The sequence below is a fragment of the Oncorhynchus kisutch genome, linkage group LG15 (assembly GCF_002021735.2).
Source record: "Oncorhynchus kisutch isolate 150728-3 linkage group LG15, Okis_V2, whole genome shotgun sequence".
NCBI classification, from domain to species: Eukaryota; Metazoa; Chordata; class Actinopteri; order Salmoniformes; family Salmonidae; genus Oncorhynchus; species Oncorhynchus kisutch.
The window spans coordinates 51,083,384-51,102,510 of record NC_034188.2 but is presented as its reverse complement, the minus strand read 5'-3'; the positions used below and the strand labels follow the sequence as shown (position 1 = coordinate 51,102,510).

The 19,127-nt window shown below is 43.8% G+C and overlaps 1 protein-coding gene across 1 annotated transcript; it reads right to left on the bottom strand.

The window, feature by feature from the left end:
- Positions 1 to 7,636: 7,636 nt before the first annotated feature.
- LOC109905423 (rho-related GTP-binding protein RhoU) lies at positions 7,637 to 14,514 on the bottom strand. Its single transcript, XM_020502785.2, has 3 exons — positions 14,039 to 14,514; positions 12,112 to 12,170; positions 7,637 to 8,930 (listed from the first exon to the last, which is right to left on the bottom strand). Exons 1-3 carry the CDS (start codon positions 14,253 to 14,255, stop codon positions 8,475 to 8,477), a joined length of 732 nt encoding a protein of 243 aa, XP_020358374.1. The 5' UTR covers positions 14,256 to 14,514; the 3' UTR covers positions 7,637 to 8,474.
- Positions 14,515 to 19,127: the final 4,613 nt, after the last annotated feature.

Here is a 19,127-nt window from a genome sequence, read left to right as displayed (position 1 = left end):
CCATGGTCCATGGGACATTATCTTGTCTTTATGGCAGTGTCCATGGTCTATGGGACATTATCTTGTCTTTATGGCAGTGTCCATGGTCTACGGGACTTTATGTTGTCTTTATGACAGTGTCAGTGAGAAGTGCTGAAGACATGGCGGACGTAAAGACAGCTTAACTCTCTATGAGAGAAACCAAGCAGTCTGGGCCCATCATCCTCACCTCACACTCACTATGTCAAGGTGTGGTCATGTGGCCATTCAACTTTGTGAGAACTCCTCACTATGTACATGTCATAAGCCTTTCTAGCAAGAGAGAAGCAATCGTTGCAAGACCCAAGGCCTGAAACATACTTTGAAATCCTGCGGCCAAGGCTTCTCATTAGGCCCAGACACATTGCATCTCATTACAAGTGCTTGGGTAATGCTAATCCCAAAGACAACGCCTTTACCAAGAGGACCACATGGGGCGAGACTGCCTGAGATCGCCCAGGCCCCTGAGTCCCGACGTACATGACAAAGTCCCTGTTCAACTCTAATCCTGTTCCCATTGGCTCATGCCTAATTATTCTGGTCATAATCATGTAAGGAGGGCAAGAGAAATACTTCACCAACTTTAAGCCATCCCAAATGATTATGGAACAACTCTTTCATGTGGAGTCAGAGTTCATCTGTTACCTAAACGTTTCCCAGAACGTCACATAAGCAGTAGGGAGAAGGTTGAAGGTTCCTTTTCTGAACCTAACCGTGCTGCAAAGCTGCTGTAGACTTGAACTGGGCAGGCTATCCACTTCATGTGATTTCTCAGAGAACATAGGCTACTGTTCCACAAGGCCACATATGCTGAGTGACTTAATGTACTTTTCTTTCTTCTAGGCTACAGTCTGCTTATTAAACTATTTGAGTGTAGGCACTTAGTCCAGAAGATACAATTGAAGTCGAGAGTATACAAACACTTAGGTTGGAGTTAGGTTGGAGTTACACTCCACATATTTATTGTTAACATGTTAACAAACTGTAGTTTTGGCAAGTTGGTTAGGACATCTACTTTGTGCATGACACAAGTAATTTTTCCAACAATTGTTTACAGATAGATTATTTCACTTAAAATTCCCTGTATCACAATTTCAGTGGGTCAGAAGTTGACATACACTAAGTTGACTGTTTCTTTAAACAGCTTGGAAAATTCCAGAAAATTATGTCATGGCTTTAGAAGCTTCTGATTGGCTAATTGACATAATTTGAGTCAATTGTAGGTTTACCTGTGGATGTATATCAAGGCCTACCTTCAAACTCAGTGCCTCTTTGCTTGACTTCATGGGAATATCAAAAGAAATCAGCCAAGACCTCAGAAAAAATTGTAGACCTCCGCAGGTCTGGTTCATCCTTGGGAGCAATTTCCAAATGCCTGAAGGTACCACGTTCATCTATAAACAATAGTACACAAGTATAAACACCACGGAACCACGCAGCTGTCATGCTACTCAGGAAGGAGACATGTTCTGTCTCCTAGAGATGATTGTACTTTGGTGCGAAAAGTGCAAATCAATCCCAGAACACCAGCAAAGGACTTTGTGAAGATGCTGGAAGAAATGGGTACAAAAGTAACTATATCCACAGTAAAACGAGTCCTATATCAACATAACCTGAAAGGCCGCTCAGCAAGGAAGAAGCCACTGCTCCAAAACCGCCATAAAAAAGCCAGACTACAGTTTCCAACTGCACATAGGGACAAAGATCATACTTTTTGGGGAAATGTCCTCTGGACTGATAAAACAAAAATAGAACTGTTTGGCCATAATGACCATCGCTATGTTTGGAGGAAAAAGGGGGAGGCTTGCAAGCCAAAGAACACCATCTCAACCGTGAAGCACGGGGGGTGGCAGCATCATGTTGTGGGGGTGCTTTGCTGCAGGAGAGACTGGTGAACTTCGCAAAATAGATAGCATCATGAGGAGGGACAATTATGTGGATATATTGAAGCAACATCTCAAAACATCAGTCAGGAAGTTAAGGCTTGGTCGCAAATGGGTCTTTAAAATGGACAATGACCACAAGCATACTTCCAAAGTTGTGGAAAAATGGCTTAAGGACAACAACGTCAAGGTATTGGATTGGCCATCACAAAGCAATGACCTCAATCCCAACCTCAATATAGAATTTGTGGGCAGAACTGAAAAAGTGTGTGCGAACAAGGGGGCCTACAAACCTGACTCAGTTACACCAGCTCTGTCAGGAGGAATGAGCCAAAATTCACCCGACTTATTGTGGGAAGCTTGTGGAACGATAGCTGAAACATTTGGACCCAAGTTAAACAATTTAAAAGCAATGCTACCAAATACTAATTGAGTGTATGTAAACGTCTGACCCACTGGGAATGTGATGAAAGAAATAAAAGCTCAAATAAATCAGTCTCTCTACTATTATTCTGACATTTCACATTCTTAAAATAAAGTGTTGATCCTAACTGACCTAAGAAAGGGAATTTTTACTAGAATTAAATGTCAGGAATTGTGAAAAACTGAGGTGTATGTAAATTGTATGTAAATTGCAGTGGGTCTAGGGTGTCGGGTAGGGTGGAGGTGATATGATCCTTGACTAGTCTTTCAAAGCACATAACAAAAGTGAGTGCTATGGGGCGATAGTCGTTTAGCTCAGTTACCTTCGCTTTATTGGGAACGAGAACAATAACAAGACTTGAAAATGGTTGTCTAGCAATGATCAACAACCAATTTGACAGAGCTTGAAGAATTTTGAAATGAATAATGGGCTAATGGTGCACAATCCAGGTGTGGAAAGCTCTGAGACTTACCCAGAAAGACTCAAAGTTGTAATCACTGTCAAAGGTGCTTCTACAAAGTATTGACTCAGTGGTGTGAATACTTACCGTGCATTCGGAAAGTATTCAGAACCAATCAATTTTTCCACATTTTGTTATATTACAGCCTTATTCTAAAATGTATAACATTGTTTTCCCCCATCAACAATCTACACACAATAGCCAATAACGACAAAGCAAAAACAGGTTTAGACATTTTTCCTAATTTATTTAAAATGAAAAACTGTAACATCACATTTATATAAGTATTCAGACCCTTTACTTAGTACTTTGTTGAAGCACCTTTGGCAGCCCCGAGTCTTCTTGGGTGTGATGCTACAAGCTTGGCACACCTTTCTTTTGGGAGTTTCTCCCATTCTTCTCTGCAGATCCACTCAAGCTCTGTCAGGTTGGATGGGGAGCATAGCTGCACAGCTTTTTTCCGTTCTCTCCAGAGATGTTCGATTGGGTTCAAGTCTGGGTTCTGGCTGGGCCACTCAAGGACATTCAGAGACTTGTCCCGAAGCCACTCCTGCGTTGTCTTGGCTGTGTGCTTAGGGTCGTTGTCCTGTTGGAGGGTGAACCTTTACCCCAGTCTGAGGTCCTGAGCAGATTTTCATCAAGGATCGCTCTGTACTTTGCTCCATTCATCTTTCCCTCGATCTCACAGTCCCTGCCACTGAAAAACATCCCCTTAGCATGATGCTGCCACCACAATGATTCACCATAGGGATGGTGCCAGATTTGCTCCAGACGTGACGCTTGGTATTCAGGCCAAAGAATCTTGTTTCCCACGTCTGAGAGTCCTTTAGGGGCCTTTTGGCAAACTCCAAGTGGGCTGTCATGTGCCTTTTACTGAGGAATGGCTTATGTTTGGCCACTCTACCATAAAGACCTGATTGGTGGAGTGCTGCGGAGATGGTTGTCCTTCTTGAAGGTTTTCCCATCTCCACAGAGGAACTGGAGCTCTGTCAGAGTGAACATCGGGTTTTTGGTCACCTCCCTGACCAAGGCCCTTCTCACCCAATTGCACAGTTTGGCCGGGCGGTCTTGGTGGTTCCAAAATGATGGAGGCCAATGTGTTCTTGGGGACCTTCAATGCTGCAGAATATTTTTGGTACCTTTCCCCAGAAAAGTGCATGACACAATCCTGTCTCGGAGCTCTATGGACAGTTCCTTCAACCTAATGGCTTGGTCTTTGCGCTGACATTCACTGTCAACTGTGGGACCTTTTACAGACAGTTGTGTGGCTTCAGAAATCATGTTCAATCAATTCAATTTACTACAGGTGGACTCCAATCAAGTTGTAGAAAGTTGTAGAAACATAAATAAACTTCAGTTAGTGCTAAACACAGCTGCTAGAATCTTTACTAGAACCAAAAAATGTCACAAGACGCAGGCCTCCTTATTGTCCCTAGAATATTTAAGCAAACAGCTGGAGGCAGGGCTTTCTCCTATAGAGCTCCATTTTTATGGAATGGTCTGCCTACCCATGTGAGAGACGCAGACTCGGTCTCAACCTTTAAGTCTTTATTGAAGACTCATCTCTTTAGTAGGTCCTATGATTGTAGTCTGTCCCGGGGGTGTGAAGGTGAACGGCAAGGCACTGGAGCAACAAACTGCCCTTGCTGCCTCTGCCTGGCCGGTTCCCCTCTCTCCACTGGGATTCTCTGCCTCTAACCCTGTTACAGGGGCTGAGTCACTGGCTTACTGGTGCTCTTCCATGCCGTCCCTAGGAGGCGTGCGTCACTTGGGTGGGTTGAGTCACTGACGTGGTCTTCCTGTCTGGGTTGGCACCCTCTTGGATTGTGCCGTGGCGGAGATCTTTGTGGGCTATACTCGGCCTTGTCTCAGGATGGTAAGTTGGTGGTTGAAGATATCCCTCTAGTGGTGTGGGGGCTGTGCTTTGGCAAAGTGGGTGGGGTTATATCCTGCCTGTTTGGCCCTGTCCGGGGGTATCGTCGGACGGGGCCACAGTGTCTCCCAACCTCTCCTGTCTCAGCCTCCAGTATTTATGCTGCAGTAGTTTATGTGTCAGGGGGCTAGGGTCAGTCTGTTATATCTGGAGTATTTCTCCTGTCTTATCCGGTGTCCTGTGTGAATTTAAGTATGCTCTCTCTAATTCTCTCTTTCTCTCTCTCTCTCTCTCTCTCTCAGAGCCCTAGGACCATGCCTCAGGACTACCTGGCATGATCAAATCAAATCAAATGTATTTATATAGCCCTTCGTACATCAGCTGATATCTCAAAGTGCTGTACAGAAACCCAGCCTAAAACCCCAAACAGCAAGCAATGCAGGTGTAGAAGCACGATGATGACTCCTTGCTGTCCCCAGTCCACCTGGCTGTGCTGCTGCTCCAGTTTCAACTGTTCTGCCTGCGGCTATGGAACCCTGACCTGTTCACCGGACGTGCTACCTGTCCCAGACCTGCTGTTTTCAACTCTCTAGAGACAGCAGGAGTGGTAGAAATACTCTGAATGATCGGCTATGAAAAGCCAACTGACATTTACTCCTGAGGTGCTGACCTGTTGTATCCTCGACAATCACTGTGATTATTATTTGACCCTGCTGGTCATCTATGAACATTTGAACATCTTGTGTTCTTTTATAATCCCCACCCGGCACAGCCAGAAGAGGACCCCCCCTCATAGCCTGGTTCCTCTCTAGGTTTCTTCCTAGGTTCTGGCTTTTCTAGGGAGTTTTTCCTAGCCACCGTGCTTCTACACCTGAATTGCTTGCTATTAGTGGTTTTAGGCTGGGTTTCTGTACAGCATTTTGTGACATCAGCTGATGTAAGAAGGGCTTTATAAATACATTTGATTGATTGATTGATCTCAAGGAGGATCAATGCAGGAACACTTGAGCTCATTTTGAGTCTCATAGCAAAGGTTCTTATGTAAATAAGATATTCCTGTTATTTATTTTTTATACATTTGCAAAAATGTCTAATAAACAGTTTTAGTTTTGTCATTATGGGGTATTGTACATAGATTGATGAGGATTTTTTTTTAATGTAATATATTTTATAATAAGTCTGAACACTTTCCGAATCCACAGCATTCTTTTGCATAAATTACTAAAAACATGTTTTCACTGTTATTATGGGGTATTGTGTATAGATGGGTGATAAAAAAAAGTGTTTTAATCCATTTGGAGTTCAGGCTGTAACACAACAAAATGTGGAATAAGTCAAGGGGTATGAATACTTTAAGGCACTGTATATATTGCCTGCTATGATGCCCGACTTGTAAATATTCCAGTTGGCATCGAACATGTTTTCTCCTTTCACAATACTTCAGAGATCTTATAAACCGGACAGTTGCACACCATCAGTCAGCAACAGTAAAATCTGAAAATAGAAAGGGTGTTTCATCTTGCACTGTAAATCTTCTTTGTTTTCATTGTGACCGACACTTGGATTCAAGATTCCTATCCGAGGCCTTTTTTAATTTGACCTTTAACTACACAAGTCAGTTAAGAACTGGGGGGACTTACACCCTCAACATAAACATTTACATAGTGTTCTTACCTTTGACCTCACACGGAGTGTCACCAGTATTCATTTTTGGACCCAATGGGAGATCGGATTCATTCAATCCCTAACATACTCCACACGGGGTGAAAGATTACATTTCTCTCACTAAAACACGAACAAAACACAGCATGTTTTTGTTAAGATTTCACATTTATTTAGATCTCTGTTGATTTAGAAACAGTCCCTGACGGTACCAGACAAGGGAAACGCATCTGTCATTCTGTACCATTTGAGGGTGTGTTCAGGGCAGCTTGTGACAGACCCCAATGTACACAAAATGACCCTGATAGATATCACATTATAGAAACATTGTTATACATGCCACTTCTCATACATTTGTTTGTAGGGTTGATCAGTGGCTGTGCATTTTGATGGCTGATGCCCCAAATAAAGGGATACACAGAGAGAGGACACAAGACGGGCTTCTGAAAAATAAGAAGCAAATACAAAAATCGGTTTCTTTGGCAATTCACCCCATCATCGTAAGGTTACTGGAGAGGAGAACGAGTACCAGTGAACTCAATATTTGAGCGTATAGTTCTGTAATTACAAAAATATAGTGACCAACAGTGGGGTGAAAACCTTTGCGACTCTCATGGAAGGGTGAACATCTAAAGTTTTAAAATGACAAAAGAGAGGCATCAGACCCTGTACAGTCTAAAGGACATTGGATGGCATCATTGGCACGACTCCAACAAAGTATTTGGGTTAAGTGTAACTTACAGTGGCACCACTCAAATGACCATGTGTTCCTCAATCTAAACTCCTCACCCCGACAGAGTGAGACATCACTCTCAGTAGCTCTTAGACTCCCACCAGTTGAGATGAGTGGCTATTGGATGGAAATCGGCGAGCTCGTGACGATCAAAGTTCTCCGGCTGAAGTAGGTTGAGTGGAGATCAATGGGGGGGGGGGGGGGGGGGGGGGGGGGAATTGTTGAACACTCTCCAAAAGGTCTGACCATTAACATGTATTGATGAGGAGCTCTTCTCTGTCTGGGGAGCCCAGTCCCTCACTGTGTGGTCTGCTGACAGTGGCAGCAGCTGTATCAACAGACACCGCTGAAGCAGACAGGCCGACATACACAACCTGGGCTAGGGCCCTCAGTCGGTCATGTGTTTAAACACACACCAGGCGTAAGCCTCCACCCCCTGACTTAATGACCATTACCAGAGGACCAGGTCATGCTGCTGACAGTGACGATTAGGGCCAGATGGAATCTGTGGAAAAGTCTCTTATCAATACCTCGAAAGTCTGTAAATGTAATCGATTGTAGATATGAATGTATTGTAGCTGTATTAGTATTGTAGCGGTATTTGGTTTGAGTTTAATTCCATGTTAATCCCTCAGTTTATTTTCATCTAGCTCTGCCAATGAGATCTACTGGCTGTTTGATTACAGAGTGGTGGATAAAAGAAATGAACATGTATAAGGTATAAGGACAGGAGGAATACATACAGCACATTAAGATATAGTATTCTTTTTAAAAATGTTAATGCCGTATTTGGCCAATTCCTGCGAGGGAGAATAAAAGTACATGACAACCCCAGTCTTTTCCCCTCCCCAGCCATTAGTTTATATAGAAGTCATTATTGCTCAGAGTTCAACTCGCTCTTTGCTCCATTATATTGACAATCATGCTGATGGGTTTACTCCTTGATCTTCTCTGATAGCACTCTGCTCAGACGTTAAGAGTTCAGACCAGCCCAAGCAGACACGGAGTGGTTGGAGCCCAGTCCTGTCAGTCTCTTTGCAATCCATCAATCAGTGTCTCTCACCCCCAGTCCCCAGTCCATCCTCGCACTCTACTAAGCCGTGGGTCCTTGGTCATTCCTTTTGACTAGGGTTGCAAAATTCCCGGAACTTTTTAATAAATTCCCTGGTTTTCCAGAAATCCTAGTTGGAAGATTCCCGATTCCCTGCTTATTCCCTTCGGATTTCGGGAATACGCCAACTGGGATGTCGGGAAAACCAGGGAATTTATTGAAAGTTCCTGGTATTTTGCAATCCTAATCTCGACCAAAGTGGGGTCATGTGAGCGGAGCTAAGACAGAAGTCCTTCAATCCATATGAACAACAAAGGCTTGTCCGAGCACGTTTCCAGTCCCAGAGTCAATATCCTCGCCTCTTTGCTCTCTACGGAATACAGAAGTACTTCTTCCACCACGACTTGGACAGTGTCTTCATCTTATCGGCCGTGCTGCGCACCTTCCTCTCCCGCCGCGCCCTCCTATCGGCGTGCTTCATCCCCACGGCGATGGCCGCGTCAAACACCTCCTTCAGGTTCTTCTGGGTGAGCGCCGAGCACTCCACGTACGCCACGGCGTCCACTTTGTCCGCCAGGGCGCGGGCGTCCACCTCGGCCACGGGCCTCTCCCGCCGGCGGGCCAGCTCGATCAGCACCTTGACGTCCTCGCGCAGGTCACACTGGGTTCCCACCAGCAGCATGGGCACCAGCGGGCAGCGCCGGCGGATCTCTGGGACCCACTTCTCCCAGACGTTCTGGAAGGAGGCAGGGCTGACCACGCTGAAGCAGAGGAGGAGGGTGTCGGTGCGCGAGTAGCAGAAGTGACGGAGCTTATCGAATTCATCCTGAGGAGAGAGGAGGGAGAGAGACACACACAAGGGACATGAGGGGGAGGGTTAGTGAGAGGTTGACATTCAGCAGTAACACAGGGCCAGTGCCATTATATGTGAACCCAAACAAATGGTGAACTGAGTATCTTGAAAAAGGTTGACTTGGCATAAACATTGACAAACAAGTGTAGAAGGGGAAAAAAGCAGATGGGAGAAGTTGTTTAGGCAACTATATTTCCCACCCCAAAAAATGTATGTTTATAGAAGACCGATGGCGTGGGTGAGTGGATAGACCAGCAGTGACTTTTAAAATATTTTATAAAAACTGCTGGATCCTGAAATTAATAGTCTGTTTTGCAGAGCCAAGCACGGATGATGTTACATAAAATCCATCAAGGTCTTACAGACACTTTCCAAAGCACCTCATCCCTAGTTAGTTGAGATTTACCAACTCTAGTGTGTGATGCATTTCACGTCAAGGTTCACACAAACAAACCAACACATTGCAGTAATCGCTTTATAGGTCAATGCAAACCAAGCAAGCAGGATGTCAGTGGAAATAAATGGTGGTGATAATCTCTCCATAACAAACTGTGTGAGAAAAGTCTGTTTATGTTGAGCAGTAAAGCCCAACCTCTTTTATATCACACTGATTTGGATAACATGGGCCTCCCCACATCCTTGAGTACACAGATTAAGGCTGGCAGAAACTTGACACAAACCCCTCTCTCTTTATCCACTTTCAGAAGCCTGACATGGAAAGGTACTTTCTTTTCTATTCAGGAGCCTCTGAGTGGAAGTCTTTTTTTTAACATACTTTTCCTTTCCACATCATACTTTCACCTTAAGTGTTTGCAAACTGAGGTGATGGCGCAGAGATATTGGCTTACATACAAAACGCATCAATCTTTCTGAGCGGGGAGTGACTGTTTAATTAACAGGGTAATTCTCATGAATCCAGTTTTAAAATGTCTGTAGCAAATTGAGTTACAAAAGTAGTTTGTGAATAAATCATTAAAATGGTATACAAGTTGAAGTTCACAAACACCCCCTTTACCCAACTTGGTCTTCTCATTAAAGAAACGGCTAAAAAGCGCAAATTTATATTTTTTATAATAATTGTATCATTTTTGTGTGTGTTGTGTTATGTTTAACGCAAGTATTTTCATTAGGGGAGCAATGTTAAAAAATATAAGAAATATTTATTTATGTATTACTTTTTGGGACTGTGTGTGAAAACGTGGGTAAAATGCATAATATCTGATCAAAAAAACACAATAATTATGAAATAGATAAGTACAGATCCTAATCTAATCAAGAGGACATTGTAAAAAATGACACTTGATGGTTTTTTCGTGAGAATGACCAAACAGCCACGTTGCTATTGTTTATCTCAGGCTCTGAGGGTGTGGTATCTGTTCTCCTGTTATGAAAGTACATATATGTACAGTAGGTGTTTGTTGACTTTATCTGCTTGTTTTTCCCCCCTAGGTCTCTGACTGGGAGAGTGGGGGATTTTGAAGTTGTGTGCAAAGTGGGCAGATCCGTGCAGGCCTAAGACAACAGTGTGGAGATCACTACAGTGATGTACGCTGTGAAGTGTTTGGGCCTTGTGTTCGTGCCAATGGTTGTGAACTCTACACTCAACCAAACACAGTCAAATCTTCTTAGGCACTGATGAAGGCATGAAATGATAAGTATGAAATAACACATACGGAATCATGTTAAACAAATTATCAGACCAAAGGCCTTCATGTCTTAAAGTAATGATGGACTGTCATTTCTCTTTGCTTATTTGAGCTGTTCTTGCCATAATATGAAATTGGTATTTTACCAAATAGGGCTAGCTTCTGTATACCACCCCTACCTTGTCACAACACAACTGATTGGCTCAAACGCGTCACGGAAGAAATAAATTCCACACCTGTGAAATGCATTCCAGGTGACTACCTCATGAAGCTGGTTGAGAGAACACCAAGACTGTGCAAAGCTGTCATCAAGGCAACGGGTGGCTACTTTGAAGAATCTCAAATGTATTTGGATTTGTTTAACACTTTATTGGTTACTTCATGATTCCATATATGTTATTTCACAGTTTTGACGTCTTCACTATTATTCTACAATGTAGAAAATAGTACAAATAAAGAAAAACCCTTGAATGAGTAGGTGTGTCCAAACTTGTATTAATAATTATACATTTTGAATTTCATATAATATCTTATGTTGTTCTTGTCTATTACAGTTTGGTACTTTGTCATGTAATTGTAAGCTTTATGTGGGCCCCAGAAAGAGTAGCTGCTGCATGTGCAGTAGCAAATGGGGATCCCAGTAAACTAAACTAAACTATCCTCTCTGTGTTGTAGCCATAGAATGAGATTACGACATCACCCATGCCCAGAGAGAAAACACCAGGGCTTTCACAACTTGTTCCCTTTCTAGAACAATCTAACCATGTTAAAAAGGCCTGGCATGATGCTCAGCGCTCAGGGGCACAACTCTCAGTTACACCAACCGTGCCTGCCTATGCCTGCCCAACTACAGAGAGAGGGGCGAGGCGAAGAGAGGGAGAGAGAACAAGATTTTTTTTAAACATGCATTAACAGCTACCTGCTGCGATTGCATCGTCTCCCTCCCTCTTGGTGGTTGCCACACAACGCGGCTTCAGCCCAGATCTCTTCTAATGAGTTTACAGCGTTCTATCGCCTCTCACCATTCCCAAAATCCCTCCTCTCATCCCCCAACTCCAAAAGTTATGCCAAAGGATTTGCCTGGTTGCAGCAGAGCCCAGGAATTCACCTCTCTCTAGGGGGGGGGGGTTAGAGAGACATTCCCAGGAGACACCAGCGGGCCCCACAGCTGCCACAGAGTTGTGGGAAAGCCTGGGAAATAAGACGGTGCCCCCAGAATTCTGCCCTGAGCGATACCCGCCAGCAAAGACGGCATGCAAGAGTGGTGGACGAAAGCCAAACACGGTCTCGGACACTAAAATCACGTGACATGTATGAGAACCAAGCAGAAGAAGGAGAACGGCCGTCGGGGGAGTTCAGTGGGGCTCTGCATCTTTTCTCCTCTGGGCATACATGCATGTGACAGAACGGTGGACGCAGCACCAACTAGCGAAGCATACTACTATACACTGCATGTAGTATGTGGAGGGTTGCTCTGCTGCATGTCGATGTGAGGCTGTTGTTCTCACCTGTCCAGCAGTGTCACAGAGCTGTAGTCTCACAGGGTGTCCATCCACCTGCACCACCGCTGTAGGGGAGAGAGAGCAAGAGAGCGAGAGAGCGTTAAATCACCTGCTGTCAGCAGAGCTATTGTCCCATCTGCCTCCCCATTACTCCACCAGACACTTTAAACAAACATGCACACACAGAGAGGGAGAGAGAGACCTCTGACAAGCCAGTTTGACATACTTCATACCTACTGGACACAGTGGACAGAAACCTCACCCATCCCCCTAACTCAGAGTGGGGGCCTTGTCTCGACCACCCACTCGCCCAGTTAAAGTAAAGGCTATAACTACTCTTTCATATCACATTCTGTGTTCTTTCAAGCTTTGAAAGGCCCTGCCAAGCTGTCTACAGAGGAAAACAAAGCCGATCTGTTTGTTTAGTGACTCTCCCAATTACCCTCTCCAGATTGGAAGAGTGTTATGAGTCATGCCACTAGCAGTTTCATTATAGGCCATGTTCAAAAGAGCCCAATGTGGTGAAGCTTATGGAAGCGTTTACAATGCGCCCGGGGTATACGGTCACGCCCCCTGATCAAAGAGCTGCAGGGACTACTCCTCATTAAACCCAGCGCACATTGTGCAATCCTTCCCAAATCTCTGACATGTGATCTTCCTTGAATTCTACTTGGGCCCAAAACTCTCTGCCCTCCCCCTCTCTTTCCTCTACCCCAAGTGTCACCTGTGAAATTGCATAACTGCCCAGAAATCAGCTTTCAAAAGAGGGCTCCGATTCCAGGGACAGATACATGACATCATCAAACGGGGGCCCCAAACTGCACAATCCCTCTCTGTCACTGGGGCAAAAAAGACAATCTCAGCTCAGAGCCATTGCAACAGATGTGCCCATTACACTATAGCAGAGACGTGGCTTTTAGGTCAAGGCTGACAACAATGGCCAGAGTTGTGCAATCCAAAACCATGTCTGGCACATGTTCAACAAGCATGTTCTGTTCAGTTTAGGCCTACAACTTCAATTTCTGAGGGCAGCGAGGAAGGGATGAATATTAATGATATTAGTGTGTGTATAAGCCTATCAAAATATGCAATATTCTCATTCAAAACCTTCCACGGCAGTTGGAAGAAGTCTAGCGGCAGTTGGAAGAAGTCTAGTAAGGTGTTCAGAATAATAGAATGGTTGTAATAGATGCATATTGCTGATGAACGCATAAGTAAGGGCAGCTGTGTCGAATTATCATTTTGGATGGGCATAGAGAGGGTGTCACATTTTCCTAATCACGCCTCATCATGTCATGCAAGTTTAGATGAATTCAGACATTGTGTTTTTGGTGGAGGTTTCCTGAGATCAAAGTTGATAGGGAAAACTTCAAAAGGAAGGATAGGCCTCTCCTGTGATAATGACATCACGTCACCGTGTGCCGCGGTTTTCATCACTTGCCAACGGAGGATAGTTTCAACTAGTATACTGTTGAAGTTTTCCACAGTTTTATACATTAGACAAAACATCGCTGGTGGCAGCATTTTGGAAAATGGAACTCTGCCAACTGGAACATATAACAAGCCAGGACGTATAGTTTACGTGAAACAATACAAAGACCTGCAACAGACAGTCGCTGCTGTTAGCCTCCAGGGCAAGTCAAGTTCGGTGATTCGTTCCGCAGAATGGGTGGCTGCAAGGGAGAGCCAGCGCGTTTCACCTTTACAATATAACAGATGTTCATTCACTATGGTCAGTTAAGGCTTTATTGCAATGTGCAATATAAGGGTGTTGACCCATAGTCAAAATCAAAACGTAGCAATGTGCAACAGAGAACATGTTTTATGTTTATTATTTTATCTGGCTGGGAAGTTGCAGATTTCATGTCGACAGGAGGAAAATGTATCATTTTTGTCTAAGAATAGTGCCACAATAAATGGTTAACTGACTCACCTGAAAAGTCATCAAACGCGGTGGGGACGTATTTCGTTGGATAGCCATTTGTTGTGTAGCTGACAACCAGGCTGGTCTTCCCAACCGCTCCATCGCCGAGTAGTACGCACTTCAACACCCGCTCCTGAGCCTCGCCTGGCCGGGTAGTTTGGTGTTTGTGCGGCGGCACTGGAGGAGCCATGGTCTTGTTATAATCCATTGGAACTGGAGGTGACATTCGGCACTTGTTACAAACACCTTTTCCTTACTCCAGTAGGAGCAAATAAAGAGAGCACCATGAGAATGTCTTCTGTAGCCTATAATATATTTGTCAAGTAGACAGGTTGGTCTATAGCATTTTTATATATATATAATTCAAAAAGTAGCGGTCTTGTGATCTCCCAAAGAACTAATAATAACTGTGTAAAAACATTGAAAACAGTCACTTCTCCCGGGTTTGAATACTCCAATCCGTTACTCTAATCTGTTAGACATTGGAGGAGGATGGTCTGCTTTATAACATCAAGCGTGATTAGACTAGTCCCTCCCCTCTCCTCCACTACTGCGTTTTGAAAGGAGCGAGTTGATAGACACGCCTTCTTGCCAGTGGAAAAATGTGCACATGCATGTACCTGGAGGTTTGTGTACTGCACTGGTGGTCTCCAATGTTATTCAACCGGGGGGCCTGGACATAGTTATCAATCATTTGTACACTTGGGAAGATATATTCTAAATTAAAATAACTTTGAGCTGATTTCCTGGTGATTTTACAGTCTTATGTCTAAACAACGAAAATTATAAACATTTAAATGTGTTTTGTTTGTTTTCTCACAACCCTGGTGTACTGTATTCAAATGTAGTATATTGAACACCTCAAATAATTAATAGAGATGCATTGTGTAGCCCACCATTCCCTGTTCCTATTCATTTTAGAATATATAACAGGAAGGGAAAAGCTTGAAAGGCAACTTTTGGAGGACTTTGACACACATTTCCCCTTTGACAATTTCCCTACTAACTATTTAAAATGAGGGCCAGTAACACAAAACATCATTCTACAAAAAATGAGGCCCAACCCTTCAAGTGTTCACATGAATCGGCTTTGTCAAGCAGCTGGTTTGAAAGTGATCTGTGGCACACCTTTAACAGATTTAGGCTGATGCAATATTATCGCGATGTCCTACAGTGAGAACAGACTAAACAAAAAGACAGAGCCAATATGCCTACAAACCGGAACTAATACACATTTAACGCCTTGTTTGAGGTAAGGGCATGTTGAGACTTGTCAAGGTAAACCAGTTTAAATGCCCCAATTTCCTTCTGTCACGTGTCGATTTCTTTTATAAATGCACATACTGAAACGCCAGTAAGGCCAATGGTCGAGTTCGCTCTCGGCCCATACATTATGTCGCCTACTGCACTATATTTGAGGCCTGGGCAAGCAGTACTGCACTTCCAGTCAATTTAGTAATTTCTGGTTAATTTTACAATCATCAATTCTAAAGATATCTCAGCCTCGCGGATATTTGCACATTAGGTTCTGCAGAGTCACAGTCGATCAAGTGTAAATGTCGTATTCAAAATCAAAATGGAGTGACACCTTCACTATTAATCTGTGACACGGTATTACTGTTGCAGTACATGGATTGGCTTTTGTCGCCTCCTTGTGGTAAAAAGCTAGTCATCAAATGGCAACGATAACACTCCCTCTTTTTCTTTTAGTTTAGCATAAAAACGTTAATATCAAAAACTCGGGAGTCTTAATCGCTCTCTCTCTCTTTCTCTCTCTCTCTCTCACACACACACACACACACACAAAGTGGTGGGAAAACACATAATGGAATCAAACACTAGACTCATAAAAATGTTGATTTGTTTGTCAAGATTTTGTGTTTAATATCTTATTGCAAAATTAAACGTTTGGGTACCCATTTGATTTTTGATCATACAAAATAATTAATGTTGGTCTATGTATAATACAAGTAATGACATTTAATTTGAGGTTTGATAAGACTTGCTCTCCTGTCCTTGCCTCTTCTAAGGGATTAGTTAATAAAGTCTTCCTGTGAACCATAACCCATCTCACCTCTCATCCTCCAATTCACCATCTACCAAGGGTTCAGGTCTCTGGGCCATCAGGCATCCCTAGGATTGTGTAGTGAGATCAGTGCAACAGGGAGAGCGATGTCAAGTGTAGGTGATCAGCCACATCTAATCATGTCCTGGGATAAAGTTAATTCTTAACATACAAGTCCAACATTATTGCACACAGAGTCAGAACATACAATAATTATAAGGCAGAAGAAAATGTACCCATAAAAAACTTTGCAGGTTTAGTGCACGACTAAAGCACACTGCCAAGCTCTGGTGAGGACCTTAAAGTAATAGATGGTGGGCATTTCAGTGGCAGCATGTTCTGAAATATTTCTTTACACCAAAATGGATGATGATGATGATTTTACATTATTGTGAAATGACTCGAAAAAATTATTGGTTTTTAGTCTAACTTGAATGGCTTGTTACAGAAGGTGTCTAGAAGCAGTTATCTAGCTAGTGATTCACTCCCTGACAACTCAAATTGAATTGTTCCACTGCTCTATGTCCGCTACATACTTCAGTCTGAGACTGCCATCGTTTAAATCATTTGTGGTGACTTCAAAACGAGGGGTGTTGTACAAAACAAAGTCATCAGCGATCGGATCGTCTCGAACCCCCAGGATCAAAGTCAATGACACATTTTCCAAACACCGCTTTACCCATGTGTGTTCTGGCTCTGGCCCAACCCATCGGTTTCTGGGACCAATCAGAATGGCTAGAATGTGTTTACGTTCTAAAAATTGTCGGGGAGGTACTCATTACGGAGAAGAAAGTAACATCTGTGGTAGTGGCGTAGTGTTTGGCCCGGAGCAAGGAGTTTGGGTAGCCAAGCAAAGTAATTCACGCATTAATGCGACTGTTCTTAGAAGGGCACCTATTGAGTCATTGCTCCCAAACACTCTGTCAGGCTAGACGTAATCTCGGAAACCCAGAACTAATATTTCACGTAAATTGTGCCAGATGCTCAATTAGGTTCTTGGGGAGATATAAAGTCAGCAAAAAAAGAAACGTCCTCTCACTGTCAACTGCGTTTATTTTCAGCAAACTTAAGTGTAAATATCTGTATGAACATAAGATTCCAACAACTGAGACATAAACTGTTCCACAGACATGTGACTAACAGAAATTGAATAATGTGTCCCTGAAAAAAGGGGGGAGTCAAAATCAAAAGAAACCGTCAGTATCTGGTGTGGCCACCAGCTGCATTAAGTACTGCAGTGCATCTCTTCCTCATGGACTGCACCAGATTTGCCAGTTCTTGCTGTGAAATGTTACCCCACTCTTCCAGCAAGGCACCTGCAAGTTCCCAGACATTTCTGGGGAGAATGGACCTAGCCCTCACCCTCCGACCCAACAGGTCCCAGATGTGCTCAATGGGATTGAGATCCGGGCTCTTCACTGGCCATGGTAGAACACTGACATTCCTGTCTTGCAGGAAATCACGCACAGAACGAGCAGTATGGCTGGTGGCATTGTCATGCTGGAGGGTCATATCATGATGAGCCTGCAGGAAGGGTACCACATGAGGGTGGAGGATGTCTTCCCTGTAACGCACAGCGTTGAAATTGCCTGCAATGGCAACAAGCTCAGTCCGATGATGCTGTGACACACCGCCCCAGACCACGACGGACCCTCCAGCTCCAAATCGATCCCGCTCCAGAGTACAAGCCTCGGTGTAACGCTCATTCCTTCGATGATAAACGCGAATCTGACCATCACCCCTGGTGAGACAAAACTAAGAGAACTATTTGCCAGTCCTGTCTGGTCCAGCGACGGTGGGTTTGTGCCCATAGGCGACATTGTTGCCAGTGATGTCTGGTGAGGACCCGCCTTCCAACAGGCCTACAAGCCCTCAGTCCATTCTCTCTCAGCCTATTGCGGACAGTCAGCACTGATGGAGGGATTGTGCGTTCCTGGTGTAACTCGGGCAGTTGTTGCCATCCTGTACCTGTCCCACAGGTGTGATGTTCGGATGTACCGGTCCTGTGCAGGGGTTGTTACACGTGGTCTGCCACTGCGAGGACGATCAGCTGTCCGTCCTGTCTCACTGTAGCTCTGTCTTAGGCGTCTCACAGTACGGGCATTGCAATTTATTGCCCTGGCCACATCTGCAGTCCTCATGCCTGCTTGAAGCATGCCTAAGGCACGTTCACGCAGATGAGCAGGGACCCTGGGCATCTTTCTTTTGGTGTTTTTCAGAGTCAGTAGAAAGGCCTTTTAGTGTCCTAAGTTTTCATAACTGTGACCTTAATTGCCTACCGTCTGTAAGCTGTTAGTGTCTTAACGACCGTTCCACAAGTTATTTTGATTTTTACGAATTATCTTTGAAAGACAGGGTCCTGAAAAAGGGAAGTGTCTTTCTTTGCTGAATTTATAAGAAAAGATACTGAGACTATCGGTCTCCACAACCCTAAAAGGAAACTCTCAAGCATGTACCAAATGTCTCCTCCCCTTCCAAAATTTGAAAGATACGAACCCCCTTGAAATCTTGTTTTGTCCAAATTATTAGTGATGAAAAAATCTGCACACTGGAACAAAGTTCCTTGTTAGTCGTTGCATCCCGCAGTCTGTTGACAGACTACGATACCATCCTATGTTGCGTGCATCTGTCCACGAGATGTTAGGCTAGAGGTACCCTCTGTGTGGGTGATGGGGGTTCAATGTTTGGGTAATACTACCCCCCTCATAGGTCTTCCGATTTTTCCACCTTTTATTTTTTAAACTCCTTTGCATAAATACTTCTGATGCATGACCAGAAGAACATATATGCGCCTCTGCGATGAAGGAGATTCATATAATTGTTTCAATACTCCATCATCAGAGATCTGGTTTTACCTTCAATACTCAGTACTGTATTACCCAAATTCATTTTTACCTCAATCTTTGTGTACATTTTCAATCATTCATTCATCCAGATAAGGCATTTAGAGGCCTGGTTCTGACTGTGCTGTTGCATCCTACAGTTGAAGGTGGGGCTAATTTGAGAAACTTGACTGGTTGTATAGACTGGTGA

Bases quoted from the DNA above. Each gene is read 5' to 3' on its own strand.
- LOC109905423 (XM_020502785.2), bottom strand. From the start codon at position 14,255: ATGTCACCTCCAGTTCCAATGGATTATAACAAGACCATGGCTCCTCCA. The intron at 12,171-14,038 runs GTGAGTCAGTTA...TCTCCCCTACAG, and splicing joins CGCGTTTGATGACTTTTCAG to CGGTGGTGCAGGTGGATGGA. The intron at 8,931-12,111 runs GTGAGAACAACA...CTCTCTCCTCAG, and splicing joins TCTGTGACACTGCTGGACAG to GATGAATTCGATAAGCTCCG.